Below are 27,658 nucleotides of genomic sequence, written 5' to 3'. Positions count from 1 at the left end.
ATAAGGGAAAAAACATATGGTGAAGCAATTTCTAATTGGTCGATGTGGATTTTGAAGTCAGCAGCAAAAGCGACAGTGCTTGCCTCGGTCCTTGAAGGGTACTCTTGGGGTGAATTCCCTCATTAATTTGAATCTGACGCCAAGTCTCCGGACCCAACAGTGATGTCATCAAGCAGGGTAAGCAGCCAATCACATGGAAGTATTCTCATAAATAACAAACAAGGGAATTACACACATTGATTAGAATCATTAAGAGCAGAGGCAGAGGCCATTCGGTTATTGAGTCTATGCCAACTCTCCACGGAGCAATCCAGGCAATCCTGCAGATGCTGCCGGACCTGCTGAGATTTTCCAGCATTTTCTCTTTGGTTTCTACTCATCAGCTTGATCCCAATGTTCCTGCAAGTTTTATCCTTTGCTCTTTATTATTTTTAGAGAGTGAAATAAAGATTGAGACATACATGTGGGATTAAGAGAGAAACTTAAATATAAACATTGAAAACAAAATCAAAAGTGTGAAACTTAATAATTTAAAAAATAAATAAATTTAAGAATACCCAATTCATTTTTTCCAATTCAGGGGCAATTTAGCGTGGCCAATTCACCTACCCTGCACATCTTTGGGTTGTGGGGGTTAAACCCACTCAAATTTGGGGAGAATGTGCAAACTCCACACGGATAGTGACCCAGGGCCGGGATCGAACCTGGGACCTCGGCGCCGTGAGGCAGCAGCACTAACCACTGCGCCACCGTGCTGCCCCGTGAAGCTTAATCATGAGGGGAAATTGACATTCAAATATGAAATTAGTTTTTCTGGGTCAGAGAGTTTTTTTTAGAAGTAGTTGCGAATTAGTGCCCAGTTAAAAATTCAGGTTTTTTTACAGTGAAACTCATACTGTAAAGGACAAGTTCTGTGATTGTTCCTGTCGGTTCAATGACTTCTAATTGCAGTTTGTAGGGATTTCACCAATACATTCCACAGAGACACACATAATCACTAACAGCATCTTCTGGATTTCTGTGTTTAACTGCACACGCGCAGACTTGAGAAGTAGCTGTCAGTTTCAGAGGAGTAATAACAATGAATGTCATTACTACTGAAAAATCTTGGCTATTATCTGTGAACCATTATAATCAATGGGTGTTAATGTTGCGTAGAACATGAAGCTTTCAGAACTATATGTTATTAGAAGATTACAGATCACACACATTTAAGCAAAGGGACATTTTTCAGACTGATGGTCTCAACACTTTTGATCATTTGTGCACCTTGTGTTTTTGTAGCTTCCCTGATGACCTTGTGAAGTTCTTTCATTTCTGTGTCCATTTCCTCATAATCCAATTCTCTTGATTCCACCTTTGGAGCTTGGAAGAAGGAAGGGTCCGTGCCCAAGTATGAACACTGTAAATGGCCACTGTCACTTAAAGTCACCACTACTCCCTTCAAGTCCCTGCACAGGAAAGAGATTAAAACATTTACAAGTTTAACACCACCATACACAGAAAACATAGCTGACCTGATTTAAAATATATATATTTTCAGATTTGTTCCCATGTCTGTATCACTGTCAGCATCATTGCACTATTGTTAAAAACTGAGACACACATGCTAAATTTCTTTTCTCCATGAATATATTTAATAGCGCAAGCTGAAATTTGAGAACGAGGACCAGGGCAGTGGAGAGTAGAATTTTTAAAAGTAAATTATCGTGTGATTAGGATCGAGAAATGGGGAGAATGCTGGTTCCTCACTCAGTTTAATAATGGCCTTCCAGACTCTAATTCACCAATGGATCAATCATCTTGCCTTTAATGCACTACTCCTGCTGCCATTGTCAACTATTCCCCATGCAGGAGGAGAGCCGCAGCCAATTCACGTTTGCTGTCAACACAGCTTAAACAGGCAAACCTCAACCCCTCCACTTTGTAACTGCCACCATATCTTTAACATTTCTCTTCAGGTCCTGAAGTCACTGGCTCTGAATTTCCTCGCACTGTTCCTGCATAGTGACATAACTGAGGTTTCTGCTGTGAGTTCAGCAAAGTTACAGCACCCAAGCAGGAACAGCGGGGGAGAAATTCCCAGCCATTATCACTCCCAAACTACATACGCACCACTATCACCACCCCTTGTGTGAACTCCTCAAAATCTGAGGTTCACAGCACCAGGAGAGACCCCCTTGGTCAGCCACATCTCAATGATCAATCTTCTTCTCAGCATCTGTTGATTTCAATACTGATTCTTTTCCCCAGTATCTCCTGACTCTACCTGCCAGCCACTATGAAATTCAAGGTTACATGTGGGTAGGAAAGACCATTTAGTCCATCAAGCACTATTGTTATTTTATTTGTCCTTTCGAGTTCTCACCAACATTGCTATGTTTTCGTTCTAACTCCATAAATGTTCCCAGTTGTTTTCCCAGGTTAAATGTGCCGCTGTGGAACTTTAAATATTCTCCTCGACCTTGAGCTGACTGTCAAAGCCACATCTCCACTGCCATCAAGCAAGGAGCTATTCCAGATAACAACATATGCACGTATAAATTAGGCGGAGTGGGCCACTCGGCCCCTCGAGCCTGCTCTGTCATTCAAGTGGATCCTGGCTGATCTGATTAAAATCTCAACCCCACATTCCTGCCTACCCCTGCCAACCTTTCACCCCCTTGTTAATCAACAATCTATCTAGATCTGCCTTAAGAGGGGCAGGTAGTATTGAGGAAGTAGGGGGCCTGCAGGAGGACTTGGACATGCTAGGAGAGTAGGCAAAGAAGTAGCAGATGGAATACAATGTGGAAAAGTGTGAGGTCAGGCACTTTGGTAGGAAGAATGGAGGCATAGACTATTTTCTAACTCGGAAACGCTCCAGAAAATCAGAAGCTCAAAGGGACTTCAGAGTCCTAGTTCAGGATTCTCTTCAGGTTAACGTACAGGCTCAGTCGGCAGTTAGGAAGGCAATGCAATGTTAGCAGAGGCCCAGGATAATGATCTGAGGACCCGGATTAAATCCCACCACGGCAGGTGGTGGAATTTAAACTCAATAAAAATATCTGGAATTAAGTCTAATGATAACCATTATCATTAATGATAACTGAATCCAGTGCCAATTGTTATAAAAACCCATCTGGTTCACTAATGTCCTTCAGGGAAGGAAATCTGCCATCCTTACCCGGTCTGGCCGACAAGTGACTCCAGACCTACAGCAATGTGGTTGACTCTGAAATGCCCTCACAAGCCACTCAGTTGTATTCAACGACTACAAAAACACAAAAAAGGAACAAAACCGGAGGAACCAGACGCTAGACTCGGACTGCAGCAGATAGTGAGGGAACCAACAAGAGGGAAAAACATACTTGATCTCATCCTCACCAATCCATGACAGTATCGGTAGAAGTGACCACCTGACAGTCCTTGTGGAGACAACATATCGCGTTGTGTGGCACTACCCCTGTGCTAGACTTTTGAGTGAAGCTCTGGGAATTGTCAGCTGCAGCCCCAACAATTTGCTCAGTATCACTTCCCTGGTAATTGTAATTTTTCTGAGTTCCCCCAGCCCATTTCCTGATTTACAGCTATTTCTGGGATGTTATGTGTGTCCTCTATAGTGAAGGCTGATGCAAAATACCTGTCTAACTCTTCCACCATCTCCCTACATTACATTATCAATTCTCCAGACGCACTCTCTATTGGACCAATGCTCACTTTTTAAAATATTTATAGAAACTCTTACGATATTTCTTAATATTACTAGCTAGCTTTCTCTCGTACTGCCTCCTTATTTTTTTCCCTCCTTATGGTTTAAGGAGGGGAACAGTTTAAGATGCGAGGGGCAAGGTTTCGAGGAGATGTACGAGGCAAGTTTTTTTACATAGAGGGTAGTGGGTGCCTGGAACTCGCTGCCGGAGGAGGTGGTGGAAGCAGGGACGATAGTGACATTTAAGGGGCATCTTGACAAATACATGAATAGGATGGGAATGGAGGGATGCGGACCCAGGAAGTGTAGAAGATTGTAGTTTAGACGGGCAGCATGGTCGGCACAGGCTTGGAGGGCCAAAGGGCTTGTTCCTGTGCTGTACTTTTCTTTGTTCTTTGTTATCAATCTTTTTGTCATTCTTAGCTATTCTCTATTCTTGCCAAGCAGTTTTTGCACAATTACATGCTTTTTCTTTAAGCTTGATACTGTCTTTAACTTTTTTAGTTGAACCCTTGGAATTTTTTCTTTCTCACCGGAATGTGTCAATTGTGTATTCTGAAATATCGTATTAAATATCTTCCACCGAAACGCTATTGACCGATCCCATTAGCACATTTACCAGCTCACCAGCTAGCTCCACTTTCATGCCTCATAATTGCATGTTTGTTTGAAAAATATTTTAAATGACATTTTTAACTTTGCACAATACAAAATAACAAAAAAGGGTAAAGTTACATGCATAAAAATAAAAACCTAAAATAGTCCCCCCCCCACACTTTAACAACGAACAGTGACCAATTCCTTGAAATACACAATAAAAGGCTGCCTCTCGGATAGAATCTCTCGATTGCTCCCCGGACAGTGTACTCAACTTTCCCGAGGTAGAGGAACCCCATCAGGTCTCCCAGCCACACCGAGGCACTGGGTGGAGAAGCTGACCTCCACCCCAGCAGCACTCACCTCCGGGCAATCAGCGAGGCGAAGGCCAGGACACCGGCCCCCGCCTGCAGCTCCGGCCTGTCTGACACCCTAAATATGGCCACTAAAGGACAGGGCCCCACCTCAATCTTCAGAATCAGCGGCATGATGCCAAAAACGACCCAAAAACCCTCAGACCTGGGACAAGGCCAGAACATGTGCACGTGGTTAGCTGGACATCTTGAACCGTGTTCACACCTGTCCTCCAACCCTGCAAAGAAATGGCTCATTCTGGACTCAGTCAGGTGCACCGTAAAAACTACCTTCAGTTGGGTCAAACCAAGCCTCGTGCTCGAGGAAGAGGAGTTCACCCTACACAAGGGCCTCGCTCCACACCTCATCATCCAAAATAGGCCTTAACCCCCCCTCTTCCTACCTAGCCTTAACCCCCTCCACCGACACTGAATCCTCCAATATAATCCGTCCATAAATACCGGAAGACCTCCCCTTCTCCAACCCTGCGAAAGAACCCTCTCCATTCAAGATGTTGGTAGTGTCATGGGGAATGTTGGGAAAATCCATTTTGCAAAGTTGCGAACTTGGAAGATATCTGAATGAACTGAACCCAAACCTTTCCATCAATTCCTCTCGACTAGCAAACCGCCTCTCCAGGAACAAATCGCTCACTCTCTCGCCCTTCACTACCTATGGCATCCCCCGTCCGCCCCATCGCGCCCCTCACCCCCTTGCCGCGTCCCCCGCCGCGCCCTCCTGGAGACCACCCTCTGATGGCCTCTGAAGTTCTTCCCAATTTCTCTCTTATCGGGCCCAGCACCTCCTCAATAGACATTTTGAGGGTCTCCACCATCTCCCTTCCTTGTCTTTCGAAGTGTTTACCAAATTGCTTTTCAAATTTGAGTGCCATTACATACATAGAAACATATATAAAAAATAGAAGCAGGAGGCCATTCGGCCCTTCGAGCCTGCTCCGCCATTCATTATGATCATGGCTGATCATCAAGTTCAATACCCTGATCCCGCCCTTCCCCCATGTCCCTTGATCCCTTTAGCCCCAAGAGCTATATCTAATTCCTTCTTGAAATTACTTTTTGGTCTCAACTACTTTCTGTGGTAGCGAATTGCATCGATTCCTCAGGCAGCACGGTGGCACTGTGGTTAGCACTCCTGTCTCTCAGTGCCAGGGCCCGGGTTCAATTCCGACCTTACTGTCTGTGTAAAGTTTGCACATTCTTCCCAGGGATTTGTGGGTTTCCTCCGGGTGCTCCAATCTACACCCAGAGTTCAAAGATGCGCAAGTTAGGTGGATTGGGTATCTAAATTGTCCCTTGGTGCGGTTACAAGGATATGGTGGGGGATTGGGCCTAGGTTAGGGTGCTCTTTCAGAGGGTCGGTGCAGACATGATGGGCCGAATGGCCTCCTTCTGCACTGCAGGGATTCTATGATTCTATGTTAAAGGAAGGTCTTGCCTCACAAATTTGATTGAATTCTTTGAGGAAGTGACGAGAAGGGTTTATGTAGGTAGTGCAGTGGATGTGGTGTACATGGATTTTAGCAAGACATTTGACAAAGTCCCACATGGCAGATTGGTCAAGTCTAGATGTGCAGGTTACATGGATTAGCCATGCTAAATTGCCCTTAATGTCCAAAAAATGTTAAGTGGGGGTTACTAGGTTACAGGGAAAGGGTAGATATGTGGGCTTCGGTAGGGTGCTCTTTGTAAGGGCCGGTGCAGACTCGATGGGCAGACTCCTTCTGCACTGTAAATTCTATGATTCTATGATTAGAAAGTGAAAGCTCATGGGATACAGGGCAATGTGGCAAACCGGACAAAAAGTTGGCTTAGTGACAGGAAGCAAAGGGTAATGATCGATGGCTGGCTTTGCAAATAGAAAGTTGTTTCAAGTGGTACCCCACAGGACTCGGTGTTGGGTCCCTTATTGTTTGTGATATACATTAACGATTTGGACGTGAACTTGGGGACGCGATTGGGAAATTTGCAGACGACACAAAGATTGGCTGAGTGGTGGACACTGTGGAGAACAGCTAAAATCTCCAAAATGATATAGATGGATTGGTGGAGTGGGCGATAAAGTGGCAGTTGGAATTTAACACGGAGAAGTGTGAGGTCATGCATTTGGGGAGGTCAAACAGTTATAGGGAGTACACAATAAATGGGAATATACTAAGATGGGTGGATGAAGTGAGAGATCTTGGCGTACAGGTACACAGGTCCCTAAAGGCAGCAGTTCAAATAGACAAGGTTGTTAAGGAAACATATGGAATGCTCTCCTTCATTGGCAGAGGTATAGAATATAAAAATAAGGATATAATGTTGGAATTGTATAAAACACTGGTGAGGCCACAACTGGAATACTGTGTGCAGTTCTGGTCACCACATTACAGGAAGGATGTTACTGCTCTGGAGAGGGTGCATAAGAGGTTCACAAGAATGTTGCCAGGGCTGGAAAAGTGTGGATACGAGGAGAGATTGGATAGGTTGGGGATATTTTCCTTGCAACAAAGAAGGATGAGAGGTGACTTAATTGAGGTGCACAAAATTATGAGGGGAGGAGATAGTGGACAGGATAAAATAGTTTCCCTTGGTGGAGAATTCTAGAACCAGGGGACAAATATTCAAGATAAGTGGCAGAAGGTGTAGAGGGGCATGAGGAAGAACTTTTTTATGCAGAGGGTAGTGGGAGTGTGGAATTCGCTGCCCGAGTTGGTGGTGGAGGCAGAGACCTTAAACTCTTTTAAGAAGAACCTGGATCTGCACCTTAAGTGCTCTAAGCTACAGGGCTCTGGGCCAAGTGCAGGAAGGTGGGATTAGAAAGGGCACCTGGGTGTCCTCGGGTTGGATTGGACAAGATGGGCCAAATGGCCTCTTAGAATCATAGAATTTACAGTGCAGAAGGAGGCCATTCGGCCCATCGAGTCTGCATCAGCTCTTGGAAAGAGCACCCAACCCATGGTTAACATCTCCACCCTATCCCCATAACCCAGTAACCCCACCCAACACTACGGGCAATTTTGGACACTAAGGGCAATTTATCATGGCCAATCCACCTAACCTGCACATCTTTAGACTGTGGGAGGAAACCGGAGTACCCGGAGGAAACCCACGCACACACGGGGAGAACGTGCAGACTCTGCACAAACAATGACCCAAGCCGGAATCGAACCTGGGACCCTGGAGCTGTGAAGCAATTGTGCTATCCACAATGCTACCGTGCTGCCCAACCTTCTGTGTTGTAACTTTTCTATGATTCTATCAATCTATAATTCTATGATTCACCACTTTCTGGGTGAAGAAATTAATCTTCACATGAATCCTAAAAGGTTTACCCCTTATCCTCAATCTATGACCCCTCGTTCTGGACTCCCCCACCATTGGGAACATTCTACTCTGTCCAATCCTGTTAGAATTTTATACGTTTCTATGAGATCACCTCTCATTCTTCTAAACGCCAATGAATATAATCCTAACTGACTTAGTCCCACCATCCCAGGAATCAGTCTGGTAAACCTTCGCTGCACTCCCTCCATAGCAAGAACATCCTTCCTCAGAGAAGGAGACCAAAACTGCCCACAATACTCCAGGTGTGGCCTCACCAATGCCCTATACAATTGCAGCAAAACATCTCTATTCCTGTACTCAAATCCTCTCGCTATGAAGGTCAACATACCCAAAGAGTGGTGAGCCTGTGGAATTCATTACCACAGGAAGTAGTTGATGCTAAAACATTGAATATATTCAAGAGTAGGCTAGATTTGGCACGGGGCAAATGGAGTCAAAGGCTATGGGGAGAAAGCAGGATTAGACTATTGAGTTGGATGATCAGCTATGATCGTGATAAATGGCGGAGCAGGCTCAATGGGCCAAAAGGCCTCCTCCTGCACCTATCATCTATGTATCTATCTTCTTCACTGCCTCCTGTACCTGCACGCTTACTTTCAGCGACTGATGCACGAGGACACCAAAGTCTTGTTGAGTATCCACCTCTCAATTTACACCCATTCAGCATTGCCACTGTGATAGGAGCGGCCACACCCACTGATGTCGCCTCCGCCATCTTCCTTCCCAACGAACTGTGCACCCTCTCTGGCTCCGGCGAAGGACTACCACTCGTACTCTTCTTTCCAACAGTCTTTTTCGCAGCTTTCGACATCCTTTCGTCAAATACAATTAGATGGCCCGGGTTTGTCTGCCAATTTCCCCTGGGAATTGGGAAAAAAGGAGCAAAAATCAAGGGCCCGGGGGGGGAGCTACCTTAATGTGCAACCTTCTCCTACATGCCACCATTGAAAGTTCCCAAAATACTAGTCTTGTACACACACTTCTTTCCCTAAACTGAATGCAACATTCAATCATGTTATGATCACTGTTACCTACAGGTGCCTTCACTCTGAGGTTAATCCTATCTCATTACACAATAACAGGTCTACTATAGCCTACCCTCTGGTTGGTCCCTGAATGTGCTATTCTAAGAAACTATCCCAAAACATTCTATGAACTCCTCATCAATACTAACTTTATCCATCTGTATGTGGATTATAATCCCCCGTGATTATCACCGTACCTTTCTGACATTTTCCCAAGATATCTTCTTTTATACTTTGTCCCACTGTGTACTTACAATTAGAGGGCCTGTTCACCACTCCCACAAGTTACTTCTTGCCTTTATCATTTCTCATCTTAACTCAAACCGCTCCTAAACATCACACCCTTCAAGAGTCAGATTCCAATGATGCCATCCTGCAGCCATGTCTCTGTAATGTTCTTACTTCTTCATTTCTATTTGCACCATCGGTTCATCTGTTTTGTTCCAAATGTTATGTGCGTTTAGATACAGAGCCTTTCAGTCTTTTATTATTTTGTCTGCTGATTTACTCTTAGTCTTGTACACTCTGTCCCTTCCTGTCACAATCTGTTTTCCCATAATGGTACCTTGCCTGGTCTCTACTCCTTAGTTCATCACATCTTCCCAAATTTGATCCCTTGCCCCACTATTCAGTTTAAACCTCTCTTTATTTCCGGAGTTATGCAACTCGCTAGAACATCAGCCTCAGCACGGTTCAGGTGTAGACCATCCCAATGGTACAGAACCCATTTTCCCCAGCGCCATCCCCTGGGGATGGTGCCAGATCATCCCCTTACCGTGCTCTTTAATCCTGGTTTTCTTCAACTTGAGAACTGTATTCATCAATGCTCTTTTCTGCCTATATATTTGACTAACTTCAGCTAAATCAGTACTACTTTGTGAGGCGGCACAGTGGTTAGCACTGCTGCCTCAGCGCCAGGGACCCAGGTTCAATTCTGACCTTGGGTGACTGTGTGTCTGGAGTTTGTACATTCTCCCGTGTCTGCGTGGGTTTCCTCCGGGTGCTCGTTTCCTACCACAGGCCAAAGACGTACAGGTTAGGTGGATTGGCGATGATCAGTGTCCAAAGGTTAGGTGGGGTTACGGGGATGCGGCGGGTGAGTGGGCCTGAGCGGGGCGCCCTTTCAGAGGGTCGGTGCGGACTCGATGGGCTCTTTCTGCACGTAGAGGCACTAGATGAATCTGCTAAGAGGCAAATTATAGACCAATGTCATGAAGTTCATCCTCACACAGAGTGCAATCAACACCAGTGTTCAATGGACCTCCGAGTATAGGAGGGAGAAGCATGTACTTCCAAAGAAAACGAGGAGTGGTCCGAGCACAGCCATCTATGGCACTGAAACAGGGCAGGGAACATGAGATACTTGCTAAATTGCAGCATTCAAATGTTGTAAAGAAATCATAACCCTGCGATTACTCACAATGGTCATTTGGGCTAATCCATTCCTTTGTGTATGACAACTGGGTAAAGATTATTTAGTATAATGTTCCTAAATGTGTCTCCAGTTTACTGGACATCCTTTGAATTATGCTTTCTCATGATAGTTCTTTCGAATTTAACGATGCAATTTTCTTCACCATGGATATGCAGTAAAAGTGTGACATTGCCAAGTTGAATGGCAGGCTCATGTTTCACAACCTGACAGTTTATAATATAAAAAATATGAAACAATACACATTATCCAAGGCCACCGCGTTTACGTTATTTATCGGAAACAATTCTAGATTGTTTTGTAGAAGTTGCAAACGTTAACTCAGCACAATTGTTTTCTCCAATTATTTATTTTAGCTCAGGATTTTCCAAGTTGGAAATAAATTATTTTTGTTAAAAATATTTTTTCAAATTGGCAGGCTCCAGTGAGAACTGAAAACTAATGCTACCTTACCGAGAAGGAGGTTAAAAAAAACCTCTGGTCGCATCAAATTTCAGTTTATCATCACTCTGAGCTTAGGAGGTTGGTGACTGAAAGGGCTGTGCATTAAGAGCAGTGAAAGTGGAGATACAGTCTGATAAAAATAAAAGAAAGCCAACAGACTTCAAACAACTTTGGATCTCTTAACCCAACTCTCCAAACTGTGATAAAAGAATTCTCTCTGTGTGTTGACATTACCAAATATTTCTCAGGAAACGTCATCCACCATGGCACCAGTTTTACTGGGCACCATTCTGACAAAAATAATTGCAGCATACTCAATGCAATATAAAGCTGTATCAATATACTAGTTGGTGTTAAGCTACACCACTAGATTTTCACAGAAAACACTAAATTTGATATTACGAGGAGCAACTGAATGCTAACAGGATCAGAATGGCCTCTTCAATGTTTGAGCAAAGGTTTGCACAGGATCTTGTAGACTGTGCTTGTAGACTATTCAAAGAGATTGTAGAACATGGGATAACTCATTTAACCACTGTTGACAGATTGTCTCTTTAATGTGGGAGACATCTGGTAAGCAAAATAAGTAATGAAGTGGAAAAGAATCAATTCATCTGTGACAGATAACAATGCAAAGAAAGCTTGTTAGTCCAAACTCCTCTCTAGCTTTGATTACCAGAGAGCTCCTTTTAGATTCACGTGTGTATTTATACGTATCATGTTCTCAATTAGCAGTGAACTTTCGGTAATTGATGAAGGTTAGTCCTACATTCATATCACTAATTAAATAATGCTGTCCATAAATTCAATTGTGCAATTTACAATTTTCTATAAAACGCAAGAGTACTTACCACTTCCTAGCCACTTACTAAACAAAACAATAAATCGGGACATCGGAATGGGAAGAAAATGGAAAGCACGACAGAAGAAAAAAGATCATTGAGCAATTTGAGCTGAAATTCAAAACAATTTTTGTGATTGGTCTGAATGAAAATTCAATGGTTATAATTTGTACTACCACGCCTGTGCCAACTCACTGAAATAGCCGTGTCGTCTATAACCAACTCACCAACCACAGCCGTGTCGTCGATAAACCAATTCACCAACCAGTTTTTTTTCCTGCATCAAAACCTTCAAATTTCTGTACACTTCCATTAGGTCTTCTCTTAATCTGCCTGGTTCCAATTTTTTTAAGTTTCAGTTTCTCTAGCATGTTCTGACAACTAAAGCCTCTAATGTTTTACATCTTCTTAGGAAATCTCTTCCACATTTTGATTTGACATATTTTCTAAAACAAGGGAGCCAAAACTGGGTAGTTAAACGTATTAATCCAGCAATGAAGAGGATCCATTGCCAGATTGTGTCCCATTATAAATAACAACTTGCATTTATATAGCATATTGTGCAGACTTTGATACTGCAATGAAATTTGATGGAGTTTCTTCAAGAGAGTCAAATATGCACCTGCTGCCACAAAAATAAATAGATATTCCAAAATGAGGCAAGCCCTTTTATACTCAGGAATGGGAACAATCCCATGGTTTGAAGGGGTCCATGGAAGAAGTGGCTTCGACATCACATGAGTAGAATGTAATCCAGCGCCATGCGGGGGAAATACAATATTAAAAAGAATGTTGGAATTAGCAGAGGAAAGACATTTGCTCAGTTAAATTTCTGAGTGCATGACTCATTGGCACCTTAAACAGAGACTGGCTACTCAGCAAGAAATTAAAGCAGGAATTGATAGAAAGCTCCTGAAATTGTAGGTGGAAAATAGAAGGCAAGAAAGAGCCTTGTGCCAATGGTGGTAGTATTTCAGAGTCTTTATATTTTCTGTGCAGGGGAACAGCAAAGAATTGGAGTCAACATCAAGAATTCAAAAATGTGGTCATTGTGAAATTTAGAGAGAAATTCTTCATTATTGAAATTGATTTTAGAGTTTATTTATTACTGAAATATCCTAACAAGTAATTAGATAAAAGTCTTTATTGCATGCAAGTTATTGTATTTATATTTGAAGATTAAAACACCAATAAATCAAAACAGCAAGAACTCTGTTTATTTTAATCTTGTTTATATTTCCATTATGGAAGGAAAGAAGTTGGTATTTCTTGAGTTGATAATGAAAGGTCGTTTTTAACATTTTTCAGAAAGAATTGTGTACCATTCCGAGAATGAATTATGAAATTGCCTTATCTTTTAGATATGTGGCACGGTGGCAAGCAGTGCTGCCTCACAGAGCCAGGGCAGCACGGTGACAAGCACTGCTGCCTCACATCGCAAGGCCGACACGGTGACACAGTGGCAAGCAGTGCTGCCTCAGAGAGCCAGGGCAGCACGGTGACACAGTGGCAAGCACTGCTGCCTCACATCGCAAGGCCGACACGGTGACACAGTGGCAAGCAGTGCTGCCTCAGAGAGCCAGGGCAGCACGGTGACAAGCACTGCTGCCTCACATCGCAAGGCCGACACGGTGACACAGTGGCAAGCAGTGCTGTCTCAGAGAGCCAGGGCAGCACGGTGACAAGCACTGCTGCCTCACAGCGCCAGGATGGCATGGTAGCACAGCGGTTATCACTGCTGCCTCATAGCGCCAGGGCAGCGTGGTGGCACATCAGTTAGTACTGCTGCCTCACAGCACCAGGGCAGCACAGTGGCACAGCGGATAGCACTGTTGCCTCACAGCGTCAGTCACCCGTGTTCAATTCCAGCCTCGGGTGACTAACGCTGTGACTGTATGGATTTGCACATTCTCCCTGTGTGTGCGTGGGTTTCCTCCAGGTGCTCCGGTTTCCTCCCACAGTCCAAAGATGTGCAGGTTAGGTGGATGAGCCAGCTAAATTACCCCTTAGTGCTCAAAAGGTTGGGCAGGGTTACGGGGATAGGATGGGGGCCTGGCTCTAGGTAGGGTCCTCTTTCAGAGGGTTGATGCAGACTTGATGGGCCTAATGGCCTCTTTGTGCACTGCAGGGATTCTATGATTGTAGGATTCTGATTCTATGATATGCATCCATAACAGATTATCCCATTTGATTTCAATACAGAATACACATTTAATTTTGGAAATTAGTCATATTTTGCCACACGCTCCTTCCATACTTTGATTAACACATCAAAGTAAACCAGGTAAAGTCTCTGCACTATAATATCACACAAGTAACCAGGAAACAGAGCCATTATCGAGTGCAGACAAAGTTATATCCTGTTGTACTGCAGTGACAGTGATAGATTTTGGAAACACTGGGATACTCACTGGAAGTTGGCCACGTGTACAGACACAGGCAAATGGGGAAGCTGGGCAACCCATTTCAGAGTAACATCTTGGTATACGAGCAGCTTGTTATTGTGGTTCCCAACGAGAGTATTTATTGTTCCTTCCAACACTACAAAGTATACAACGGAAGAAATAAATTACTCATTTCCCCAACAAAATAAACACCATGCACTGTGTAGTATTTCACATCTACATGCACATTTGTCTTTCCTGATTGAACTCACTGGGGATCATAACAATTTACATAAGGCGATATGGTGGTTACGATATTTTGGTTTGTTAAAACAAAGCACTTCACAAAATAAACTTTAAACATATTTCTCCATGTCCAGTGCCAGCAACGCCTGGTGCACTTGCAAGTGACTAGGGTTAGAGTTTAAAGATGTATTTTTATTTGGAAAAGCTGGAATTATGACTGGAAAAACTATTGCATGGTTTTTAAACCTTGGCATGTTCAGTACATTTATTAGCAACTCCTAGAACTTGTTTCCAAGTTATCATATACAACTGGCAGATCCTTCAGGAAATATTTGTCTTATCTGACTGGGATTAGTCGAGACTTTTCCAATTATACAACATATATTTGTTTATTCAGAATATTTCCACAATATAGCTTACAACTAGAAAACAAAAGATGACAAAAAGTAATCGTCCAAATGAGTGAATCCCCCAAACTAAGAATAAACTTTGCATCGAGAGTTGGAACATTCTCCAGCTGGAAATTCTGCCAGAATTTCCATAGACTCAGGGATACATGTAAATCTCTGAATATATAAAATACTTTCCTTCAAGTTCAATGGAATATAAATTAACCAGCTAAAAAACCTGAGAAAATTTTAATGCAATATTTAAGTTTGCTCTTTTACTCAATAATGAATGGCACACAGGCAGAATGTGAAAATAAGGGAAAAACAATAACCCTGCACTTTGTAGGAGTTAAAACAAACCTGCATATTCTAAAGGCAAGCACTTTAAGGCTTAATTCAGCAAAAACAAAGTGCTTCAGCAACAAAGGAAATGTAACCAAAATGTTACAACCAGTATTCCTGCTCCTTCACGAACAGGAAAATACTGCAAATGCTGAAAATCTGAAAGTTGCACTCATCCAGGCTAGTGGTGAGTATTCCATTAACATCCTGATTTGTGCCTTGTAGGGGGTGGGCAGGCTTTGGGGAGTCAGGAGGGGAGTTACTAAACTTTGACCTGTTTTGGTAGCTACGGTATTTATATGGCTGGTTAAGTTCAGTTTCTGGTCAAAGGTAACCTCCAGGATACTCCTGCAAAGATATCCTGGAGCTGAGATGACTTACCTCCAACCAACACAACATCTAACCTTTGTGCCAGGTATGACTCCATACATGGAGAGTTTTCCCGCTGAGTTCCATTGACTCCAGTTTAACTAGGGCTGCTTGATGCCATGCTTGATAAAATGCTGCCTTGATGTCGAGGCCAATCACTCTCATCTCTGGCATTCAGCTCCTTTGTCCACATTTGACCCAGGGCTGTAATGAGGTCAGGAGCGGTGTGACCCTGGCAGAACCCAATCGGAGTGTTCAGGAGCAGGTTATTGCTGAGTAAGTGCCACTTGATAGCGCAGCTGATGACCCCATCCATCACTTTACTGAAGATTGAGAGTACATTGATGGGGCGGTAATTGGCCGCTTTGGATTTGACCTGTTTCTTGTGTACAGGACACACCTGGGCAGTTTTCCAAATTTCAGGGTAGATGCAGTGTTGTTCTACTGTAACAGTTTGCAAGTTCTCGAACACAAGTCTTTAGTACTATTGCCAGAATATTGTCAAGGCCATTTGGAGCATCCACCATCTTCAGACATTACTTGGTATCACATGCGGAGAATAGAATTAATTGAAGGTTGACGTCTGTGATGCTGGGGATCTCTGGAGGAGGCTGAGGTGGATCATCCTGTGTTGTAGCGTCACCAGGTTGGCACCTTATTTTTAGGTATGCTTGGAGTTACTCATGGCATTCCGGCACTCTTATTGAACCACAGTTGATACCCTGGCTTAGTGGTAATGGTAGAGTCGGGGATATGCCGGGGCATAAGGTTGCAGATTGTAGTTGAAAACAATTCTGCTGCTGCTGATGGCCCACAGCACCTCATGGATGCCCAGTCTCGAGTTTCTAGATCTGTTTTGAATCTATCTCATTTAGCATGATGGTAGTGCCATACAACACGATGGAGGGTATCTTCAATGTGAAGACGAGACTTTGTCTCCATAAGGATTGTGTGGTGGTCTCTCCTACCGATACTGTCATGGACAGATGCATTTGTGGCAGGCAGGTTGATGATGCTGAGGTCAAGTATGTTTACCCTTCTTGTTGGTTCCCTCACAATCCCAGTCAAGCAGCTATGTCATTTATCTTTCACCTGGAAGGAATGATTGACAATCTTGGACAATGAGGAGAGAGGAGACAAAAGGGCAGATATTACATCTCCTTCATATGGATGGAAAGGTGCCATGGGACGAGAGAGACGGGGTGTTGGCAGTAACTGAGGAGTTGACCAGGGTATCGCTGAAAGAGCAGCCCCTTCAGAATGCTGACAGGGAAGAGGAGGGAAACACATGTTTGGTGGTGGCATCACGCTGGAAGTGGCAGAAAACGATTTGTTCCCTCAGTGATACCCTGGTCTACTTGCTGCTTACTATGTGGACACTTCCATATCGGGGAGACCACTTTGTGGAACACCTCCATCCAATCCGCAAGCATGACCCCAAACCTCCGGCAGCCTGTCACTTTAATTCTCCACCTTGCTTTCATGCCGACATCTGTTTTTGGCCTATTGCTCCTGCAAAGTTCAACATAGGTTTGCAGAACAGCATCTCATCTTTCAATTCGGCACTTTACAGCCTTCAGGTCTCAACTTCGAGTTCAACAATTCCAAACCATAATCTCCGCACCATTGTTTCTATTTTGTTGCTTGTTTGAGATTGTCTCGTATTTTCTCACATGTTCTTACAGAATCCCTCCATCCCATATTTTCATTTTAATTTTGATGGCTTTGGTTAAACTGCACATTGAGCAGTTTCATGCCCATCAACTTCATATGAACCGTACACAATATAACGGTGGTAACTGTTCAATTTTGCAGGTTAAATTTATTTGAACTGCTTTTCTCCTGCCTTCAACCCCACCCTCAGACTGAAGTGGCAAGATATGAAGTTAATCATTTATGAAAAAAAATGAACGTTTTTGCAAATTATACCCGTTTTCTCAAGCCTATATTTAGGCTGTCAGATATCATTTTTTTCCTGTAACAAACAAGTTTTTACACGTTGATAACTTGCTCTGGTGAATGCAAAAGCTGCCCATTCTATCATTGCTACATTATCTAAACCAAAGTAGTTCTGACCTGTAAGGCGACATGTAAACATACAGTTGCAAGGAAACAATATAATCCCACAAACATCTGATTCCAAAAATAGACTCAATTCAGCAAATACTTTGTAAACAATCTGAAGTCACAGTTACCTGCACTATAATTAGAGGCAGCGTTTAAGAGATGACAGAACCTAACAGATTATAGGCTCAGTGAGTCCTGTGACTGAAATGAGTGCAAACTAAAAGCAGGAGTACAGATTACATTTGCCAGAATTTTTGGAAATGTCACTGAGGCTCACAAAGTAATGTCTGAACTGTGTAATAATTGTGGGTTGTCATTTAGCTTACTTCTGCCTTTATTTCGGACCTGGACTTGTTTTGAGTTCAACATTGTTCGAAAACCAGGGTTTAAACAAAAACGGATTTTTGAAGTTGCATGCTCTTCTTTCAGTTTGTGCTACGTGCATACAAACATACAAATTAGGAACAGGAGTAGACCACCCCGCTCCTCGAGCCTGCTCTGCCCTTTGTTACATGGTTGATCTGATTGTTGCATCTACTTTCCTCTTTGACTCTCTCGGCAGCTTAGAATCCAACTAAGCCTCAAAAACATTCAATGATCCAGTCTCCGTTACTCTCTGGGGGAAAGGATTCCGCAGACTAACAACCTCTGAGAATAAAATTCACGTTTTCTCCAGCTTAAAGAGATCCCTCATTAGAATCATAGTAAAGTTACAGCACAGAATGAAGGCCATTCGGCCCATCTTGTCCATGCCAGCCCAAGGACACCCAGGTTCCTTTTCTAATCCCACCTTCCTGCCCCTGATCCATACCCCTGTATTTTACAGCACTCAAGGTGCAGAGCCAAGTGCTTTTTAAAAGAGTTTAGGGTCTCCTCCTCCATTACCATCTCGGGCAGCGAATTCCAGACTCCCACTACCCTCTGCATAAAAAAGTTCTTCCTCCTGTCCCCTCTACACCTTCTGCCACTTATCTTGAATCTCTGTCCCCTGGTTCTGGAATTCTCCACCAAGGGAAACAATTTTATCCAGTTCACTATCTCTTCCCCTCATAATTTTGTCCACCTCAATTAAGTCACCCCTCAGCCTTCTTTGTTCCAAGGAAAATAACCCCAACCTATCCGATCTCTCCTCGTAACTACACTTTTCTAGCTGTGGCAACATTCCTGTAAACGTCCTCTGCACTCTCTCCAGAGCAATAACATCCTTCCTGTAATGTGGTGACCAGAATTGCACACAGTATTCCAGTTGTGGCCGCACCAGTGTTTTATACAGTCCCATCACTATATCCTTACTTTTATATTCTACACCCCTGCCAATGAAGGACAGCGTTCCATATGCTTTCTTTACAACCTTGTCTGCTTGAACAGCTGCCTTTAGGGACCTGTGTACTTGTACACCGAGATCTCTCATTTCATCTTCCCCCTTAATGCTCCTGCAAAGTTCAACAGAAGCTGGAGGAACAGCACCTCATCTTTCAATTAGGCACTTTACAACATTCTGCACTCAACACGGAGTTCAACATAGGCAAACAATTGTGATATGGAAGATATATTTGCAGCAAAAGTTCTTAAGAGGTCCAGGAAAGACAATCAATATTCAGGTAAAACTTCCACTCCTGTGAAGATGCTTTGGAAAGTGGGGATTATTATGAATGAATCACCTGGGGTTCTCCGCTGGAGCAGCACTGCAGATTCAGGAAGATCACATGCCTCGAAGGCCCGAGCCTCACTTGGGTTTGCTAAGATATATTTATGGCCATGGCTTCTCAGAACTACAAATCATGGTGCACCTTGCAGCCCCAATGGGCAATCTTCCTTTGCATCACCACTCGGAACATTACTTCAGATGCTTTGTCCTCTGAATGTGAAAGTCCTTTGCTTATCCTCAAATATGCAGGGATGGAAGGAAGCAAAGAACCCTCCATGTCATAAATTGGTGGCGCCTGTATGAGGATCTGTCTCTGCACTTTCACATTCCTGCTCCCATAAGTTAAAGAAAATCTTTCAAATAAATCACTATAAAATTACTTAAAAGGGCATTCTGGGCTTTTCAATAGATAAGAGTACAAAAGTAAGGATGTTATGATTAACCTTAATAAAACTCTGGTGCAGCAACAACTGGAGTAGTGTGTCCAATTGCGGTGCCACACTTTAAGAATAACGTGAAGACATTAGAGAGAGTGCAAGAAAGATTTTTATGAGAATGGTTCCAGGGATAGATTCCGTGGATAGATTGGGGAAGCTCCTTAGAGAAGAGGAGATTCGACAGAGGTGTTCACAATCATGAGGAGTCTCATTCAGGAAAGGTCGAGAAAAATGTTTCCACTAGCAAAAGGGAACCAGAGGACACTGATTCAAAGAGTTTTGTAAAAGAATCAATGATAACATGAAGAAGTATGATTTTTTTCTAATACAGTGAAAGGTTAGGATCTTAAATGCGCTGTGGTAGAAGCAGATACAAATGTGGCTTTCAAAAGGGAATTGGATAAGTACCAGAAGGGGAAAAACTCCAGGGTTATGGAAAAGAGCGAGGTCCTCGGACTAGTCGAGTTGCTCTTGCAGGGAGCTGGCAAAGACACAATGGGCTGAATGGGCTTCTTGCTGTAACCATTCCAAGATTCTAAAGACTGCAGATAATTTCTCTCAACTCCATGCAATTCAGTTAGCAGCCAATAAACATTGAAAAATAGAGCTTTTTCTTGCCAAGGATGGTGTCAATAACAGGTCAGAATGACCAAAGAATAAACAACACCTATAGAGACAATCATGGTCATTTGTGCCTCAGTTAGTGGAAACAACTCTATTTGTATGTAAATGTGCATGGCAGGAGGAAGAACATTTTGTAGGACAAACAAGCATGTATTTTAAAACTTCTAAATACATTTAACAGTCATGGACTGCAATACAGCCAGTACTCAAAATATTCTATCTTTGTACATTTAATGATTGGAGCACAGAGTGTTTTGCAGTTGACAGAATGCACTATATAGCTTTTAATTCCAATGTTTAGTGTAGTTCTCCTTATTCTTTGACAAAAATGTCCTCCAAGTACCATGGATTAGATCAGTACTTCAACTTGGAGGAGGGGAAGAGAGAGAGCGAGAGAGACAATAATCACTTGTTTTTGTTGGAATAAGGTATCATATCTATAAACTGCACTCACTTACATAAACTCACAAGAATGCACCTTAGTATGGGGAAAGACAAATACAGCATCAAAAAACACTTGAAAAATTGGATCACTTTTCATTAAGCGACACATATTATAGGCTGATATGAGTGTTTACAGTTATGAAGGGATGGGAGCAGGGAGGTAGAACCAGACCGGTTCCAGTAGTTGAGGAATGAAGAACGAGGAGTCATAGATAGAAGATTAAATGGAAGAGATTTGAACCATAGGGCGAGGGTATTTTTTTTTTTTCCACAGAGTTGGGAGGCTGTGGAATTCACTTGTAGGGTTAGTAGTTGAGGCAGAAATTATTTCAACAGTTGAATGCAGACTGGATGGGTGGGAACTCAGACAGACTCGTGTTACTTAAAATATTCTTTGAATAATTCTATGGAATTGTGAATTTTTCTATACTTATCTATGAACTGTAATTGTTTTTCATACCTGAGGTGTAAGGTAAGAAACAGCTTGGATTGTATTCCAGCTTTTTCATGAAGCGAAGTTGTCCATTTTCCTTAAAGCAGAAGAGGTTCCTCTCACCAAGTACTAATATGGAAGACGCAGTTTGATTAAATGATACGATGCAAATGTCTAATGCTTGTTCACCAATGCTCACCGTCCAGTCCCTCTGCAAACAATAAGATGCATCATAGATCAAAACTATTGCAGCAAGATGGTACTGTCTCCATGTTTACTGATTCTCTTTCAACTCATCTCAATACAGCTCAGGATTGTTACACAAGCCCTCGCAGGTCTTGGCTATGTTTATTCTTGTCATGTTGTACGCAGAACATTATAGCAATAGTCTCTCTTCTCCATACCTATATACTTAACCAAATATCCATGAAGGTAATGGCAAATGACACCTTATTAACTTTATATATATCAGAAGGCAGCACGGTAGCACAAGTGGATAGCACTGTGGCTTCACAGCACCAGGGTCCCAGGTTCGATTCCCCGCTGGGTCACTGTCTGTGCGGAGTCTGCACGTTCTCCCAGTGTCTGCGTGGGTTTCCTCCGGGTGCTCCAGTTTCCTCCCACAGCCCAAAGACGAGCAGGTTAGGTGGACTGGCCATGGTAAATTGCCCTTAGTGACCAAAAAGGTTAGGAGGGCTAATTGGGTTACAGAGATAGGGTGGAAGTGAGGGTTTAAGTGAGTCGGTGCAGACTTGATACTCGATGGGCCGAATGGCCTCCTTCTGCACTGTATGCTCTATGACTATGACTAAGGCAAATGGTCATCAGTGTCAAAATTAAACCAGCCTTAAAATACATTAACTGTTTTTTATGACATTCTATACTGAAAGGCGTATTAACAACTCATTCTTTGCAGTCTACAGTCGCTACAGGTTAGAAATTTTAGCAACCTAACTGTGTATCCCATGTTTTTTGTTCTTTCTTTAAATTTAAAGTACCCAATTCTTTTTTTTCTAATTAAGGGGCAGTTTAGCGTGACCAATCCACTTACCCTGCACATCTTTGGGTTGTGGGGGTGAGACCCACACAGAAACAGGGAGAAGTGCAAACTGCACACGGACAGTGACCCGGGGCCATGCTAACTGTGTAAACCAATGGAAATGGCCGGTCACAATAAACAACTGACTAACACTGTACTGGGATATTCACAAATGGAACATGTTGCAAACTACCCCTTGGCCATATTACAGGCCCCTCACAAAACTATTAAAGAAACTCCAAGACTTGAGACAACAAAAGGTGCAAGTTTGGTGGTCAGGTAAGCATGTGCTGTTCGGCTGAACTTGCGCCCACAATGATTGGTGTAGAATAGGGCATTCTACAAATCAACAGCTTTGCAAAGGGCATCACAGAATAGTTAGGATTAAAGGTTACAGTAAGGAGGAAATTACAGACATACATTGCACATGTCACCTTAGCTCAAATAGCACACTCGCCTCTCAGTCACAAGCTTCCAAGTTCAAGTCCCAATCCACTGTTTGACTACAAAGATCAAAGCTGACGCTCCTGGTGCAGTACTGAGAGAGTGGATGTAAACGATCCCTGGCATTATTTTGATGAAAATCAGGGGAGTTATCCCCCAGTGTCCTGACTAATATTTACCCCTCAATCAACATCGTAAAAAATTATCTGGTCATGATCAGTGCTGTTTGTGGGAGCTTGCTGTGCCCAAATTGGCTGCCACATTCCCATGTCACAACAGTGACTACACTTCAGAAGTACTTCATTGGTTGTAAGGCACTTTCAGCTGTCCAGTGTTCGTGAAAAGCACAATGTAAATGCAAGTCTTTCTTTTTATTCAGTAGCAAATTCAGAACACCTGGTGAAAAATTATTTTTAAAAAGCTTAGAATCGTAGACTGGTTACTTCACACAAGGTGGCCATTCAGCCAGATGAGATCACGCTAGTTCTATGTCACAGCAACCAGATAGTCCCATTCCCCTGTCTTGTGCCCAGTAGCCCTCCATCTTTTGTTCCTTTCAAATACCTAGCTAATTCCCTTCTGAAAGTCACAAGTGAATTTGTTTCTAGTAACCTTTCAAGCAATGAATTCCAACTCATAACCACTCGTTGTGTAATACTGTAGTTGAAGCAAAAACACTTCCATTGATTAGTGTCTTTCATGACTGAGCTTAGGAGGAACTTCTTCACCCAAAGGGTTGTGAATCTATGGAATTCCTTACCCAGTGAAGCAGTTGAGGCTCCTTCTTTAAATGTTTTCAAGATAAAGATAGATAGTATTTTGAAGAATAAAGGGTTATGGTGTTCGGGCCGGAAAGTGGAGCTGAGTCCACAAAAGATCAGCCATGATCTCATTGAATGGCGGAGCAGGCTCGAGGGGCCAGATGGCCTACTCCTGCTCCTAGTTCTTGTGTTCTTCTGACCACCAGACGTCTCAAAGCACTTTCATAGAATCATAGCATTTACAGTGCAGGAGGTGACCATTCGGCCCATTGAGTCTGCACCGGCCCTGAAAGAGCACTCTACTTAAGCCCACACCTCCACCCAGCCCCACAACCCAGCAACCCCACCCAATCTTTGGACACTAAGGGGCAATTTAGCATGGCCAATCCACCTAACCTGCACATCTTTGACCTTGACAGCTGATGAAGTACTTTTAAACTGCAGTCACAGTGTAATAGGGAAGACGGCAAAACCCAACAACGAGTAATGTGATAATAGCCAGATAATCTGTTTTGTGATGTTGATTGAGGGATAAATATTGGCCAGGAATACCAGGGAGAACAACCCTGCGCTTCTTCAAAATAGTTCCATGGATTGTTTACAACTACCTGTTCGGGTAACTCAGTTTAATATCTGAAAGGCAGCACCTCCAACAGTGTTGTACACCCGAGCACGGCACTGAAACATCAGCCTGGATTGTTGTGCTCAAGCCCTGGAATGGAACCTGAGCCTGGAGTCATGTGACTCAGAGTGCGCTGCCACAGAGCCAAGGCTGACAATGTGTGCAGATTATGAATTCATTCTTCATGACACATGCTAACACATGGCTTAGATTAACGCAGAGCATTTTAGGCAAACAGAAATTGGCGCAAATTTCTCAACAGCTTGAATTGAAAACAGTTAACGAGGGTTATGGGCTTTCACACAGAAATAACTCTAAATGACCCAACAGAAACACGGCCACGTAAACCTATGCCTATAAACAAATGGCAAACAGCACTTAAATATAGGCTTTAATACTTCATGGGGAAATGTTCCAAATACAGGAATAGATATCAGTACTGTCTGCAACATCAGAGAAAGCAGACATTATAGACACAACACATAAAAGCCAAATTTCACCAAAGTACAAAGTTCTACAACAATAATAAAGGCAACAGCTACCAGAATGAAAGGGTGCCTTACAACACTGATCAAACTATCTGGAAACCAATCTTAGGGCTCAACTTTAACTGTGAAGAGACTGCAACTGTGAAGAGATTGCAACACACAGTACAGATTAATTAATTAACGAAATATATGATTAAAGAAAATGAAAGTCTCTGCTACGAATGCAGGTTGATATTTCTGCACTGGGCGAGTGCTGCAATGCTGCAGGTGCCACTTTGGGGGTTAAGAAAAAAGCCGTCAGCCTGTTGAGGTGAATGGAAAACGTGTCTTTGCACTCTTTGAAGGGCAGTGGAGTACTCTTGAGGCTTGGCTGTACAATATGATCTAGTTATTCCTTTGCTGTTCAGGGAACCTTGCTCTATACACATCGCTGCCACGTTTGCCGACACACACTATTTCTGAAGTGATTTAGCATTCTTGTAACCTTCTTCGGGATGCTATCGCCCTCATAAATTCTGCCTGCCCTAGCCCTGAACTCGCATATTTCTCTAGTTTCTCTCTTATCTCCCTACTGCTCAAAGTCTCCATGAGACCACCTCGTGTCCATACCCATTAAGCTGCTGGTTAGAGTTTTTCCCGCTTTAGTGAAACGCTCGCAGTCTTGGAAGCATCGAATCTTGGCTTTTGCAAGCTGCCTACTCAGTCACAATTAATTTTTAATGAATTATTTTTTCTTTGTTTGGAGCGAGTTTGGCCGTCCCCGGAGCGTGGACTCGGGAATCGAGTTTCTCAGACTGCAATTTAAACAGCAATTTTTGACCCAATGCTTCTTTGATTTGTCCTTTCATTTTCCATGATTTTAATTTAATCTGCAGTCTCTGTGGGATTTTGAGTTGTTTCATTCGCTCCCCTCATGGTTCCCATGTTAGCTGATATTGTTAATGGTTCTCTCTCTTCAGATGACGTCCCCTTTCCTTTAAATTTTCAGTAATCACCTTGTTCAAAGTCCTTCACAAATCCAAACCCATCTTCCCCAGAGCTCCATTTTTTGAATCTCTACAATCAGGTTCCCAGCCTGCCACAGAACCAAAATGGTTCTTAAAGATACAAATGAGATCCAACGTGACTGTGACTAATCCTCCCACCCAGCACAACTCACGGCTTGTGGTTGTTGTTCCCTTCTGAGCCAGGCCCTCAGGGGCAAGGATGACTTGCTTCCACAAAACCAGGTCTCAGGTGACTGAGAATCCAATGTGGGACCTACAGTCTCCGTCACAGGTGGATAGAGAGCGGTTGGAGGTGCGGGTGGGAGGGGTGCCATACTCTTTTTGCTGTTGATGTGATTTTTCATTTTAAGGGCGGAAGATGTCTGTGTGTGAGTTCTTTTGAAATGGGGTGGGCATTGCACACCAGCTGCCACACAGGATTGGCGGAGAAAGGCCTTGGTCCAGTGGCAAGGGGGCCAAGCGGACTGGAGACCAGGCCCTGCTTTATGGGCCTCAGATGCCCAGCACACATACCCCTACTGACCTCCTTGCTCATTTCCACAGGACCTCTCCTCCTGGGATACATAAAATGAAGTGGCAGCAGGAGGGTACACTGGCCTCTCGCTGCTAACCGCCCCGCTGCTCCTCTCACTTTGAATTGACCTAAGGAGCTGTGCTCCGACAGCTAGTGATTCAAAACAAACCTGTTGGACTTTAACCTGGTCTTGTAAGACTTCTTACTGCGCTCACCCCAGTCCAATGGCAGCATCTCCACATGATGTTTACAATCTCCTTGGTTACATTTGTTCCACAATGGTTGCCTGGATCAACTGGTTAGAGTTCTTCCCGCTTTAGTGAAACGCTCGCAGTCTTGGCTTCGAATCTTGGCTTTTGCAAGCTGCCTACTCAGTCACAATTAATTTTTAATGAATTATTATTTTTTCTTTGTTTGGAGCGAGTTTGGCCGTCCCCGGAGCGTGGACTCGGGAATCGAGTTTCTCAGACTGCAATTTAAATAGCAATTTCTGACCGAATGCTTCTTTGATTTTCCCTTTCATTTTCCATGATTTGAATTTCATCTGCAGTCTCTGTGGGGTTTTGAGTTGTTTCATTCGCTCCCGCCATGTTGTAAGGTATTGAGCGTAGTTCAGTATGTCTTATTCTTATATTTGTGGCCTTATATAGTTCAACAGTCAGTATTTATTAACTACTCGAAGTTATATACATAGGTAAAGGTTTAACTTAGGATCTGTCTTCATGCTTGCTTCTACACATGGCTCGGTTTAACACTATACTGACCCCTAGGTATGGGGTTATGTGTTCACTTACATTACTGTGTGGGCAGGGACTTCCGGTTGCGGCGATGACTAGCTAAGCCGCACGTTTCGGCGGCTCCAGCTCCAACGGACCTTCGGGCTCTTTTAAGAGCCCCAACGGGAAATTTTCGCGCGACGAAACCTGTGTGTGGGGTGAGTGAGTAGGGAGTCCCCCCCCAACGAAAGAGGAAAATATCGGCGGCGGCGGCTGCAGCGCGAGGAATCCTCGACGATAGGGACAGAAAGGGAGAAGACACAAGATGGCGGCGGAGAAAGCCCAGACGACATGGGGGCCCGAGCAAGACGAATTCTTGAGACGGTGTGTGGAGCTACTAAAGAGGGAGGTGCTGACCCCGATGCTACAGGCAATTGAGGGGCTCAAGGAGGCACAAAGGACCCAGGAGACAGAGCTCCGCGTGGTGGAGCAGAAGGTGACGGATAATGAGGACGAGATCCTGGGTCTGGCGGTCAAAACACAGACGCACGAGGCGCTCCACAAAAAGTGCATTGAAAGGATTGAGGCCCTAGAAAACAGAGCGCGAAGGAAGAACCTTCGGATACTGGGTCTCCCTGAGGGAGTGGAAGGAGCGGATTGCGGGGCTTATGTAAGCACGATGCTAAGCTCGTTGATGGGAGCTGAGGCCCCTGCGGGCCCCTTAGAGGTGGAGGGGGCCCATCGGATCCCGGCGAGAAGACCAAAAGCGGGAGAACCACCTAGGGCGACAATCGTGCGATTTCACCGCCTTAAAGATAGAGAAGAGGTAATTCATAGATTCATAGTAATTCATAGAATTTTACAGTGCAGAAGGAGGCCATTCGGCCCATCGAGTCTGCACCGGCTCTTGGAAAGAGCACCCTACCCAAGCCCACACCACCCTATCCCCATA

General features: G+C 43.6%; 1 protein-coding gene across 2 annotated transcripts in view; it reads right to left on the bottom strand.

Moving 5' to 3' along the window:
- bbs9 (Bardet-Biedl syndrome 9) overlaps window positions 1-27,658 on the bottom strand; it is a 597,963-nt gene that overhangs the window by 529,184 nt on the left and 41,121 nt on the right. For both annotated transcript variants that reach the window (XM_072466853.1, XM_072466854.1), the window contains exons 8-10: window positions 21,143-21,326; window positions 14,144-14,273; window positions 1,270-1,451 (exon numbers count right to left, since the gene is read on the bottom strand). In XM_072466853.1, the coding sequence (XP_072322954.1) occupies window positions 1,270-1,451; window positions 14,144-14,273; window positions 21,143-21,326 (496 nt within the window). The remainder of the gene's footprint in view (window positions 1-1,269; window positions 1,452-14,143; window positions 14,274-21,142; window positions 21,327-27,658) is intronic.

Source organism: Scyliorhinus torazame, chromosome 11 (genome assembly GCF_047496885.1).
Source record: "Scyliorhinus torazame isolate Kashiwa2021f chromosome 11, sScyTor2.1, whole genome shotgun sequence".
NCBI lineage: Eukaryota > Metazoa > Chordata > Chondrichthyes > Carcharhiniformes > Scyliorhinidae > Scyliorhinus > Scyliorhinus torazame.
Note: the sequence above shows the minus strand (reverse complement) of the source record. Positions and strands in the feature narration are given on the sequence as shown.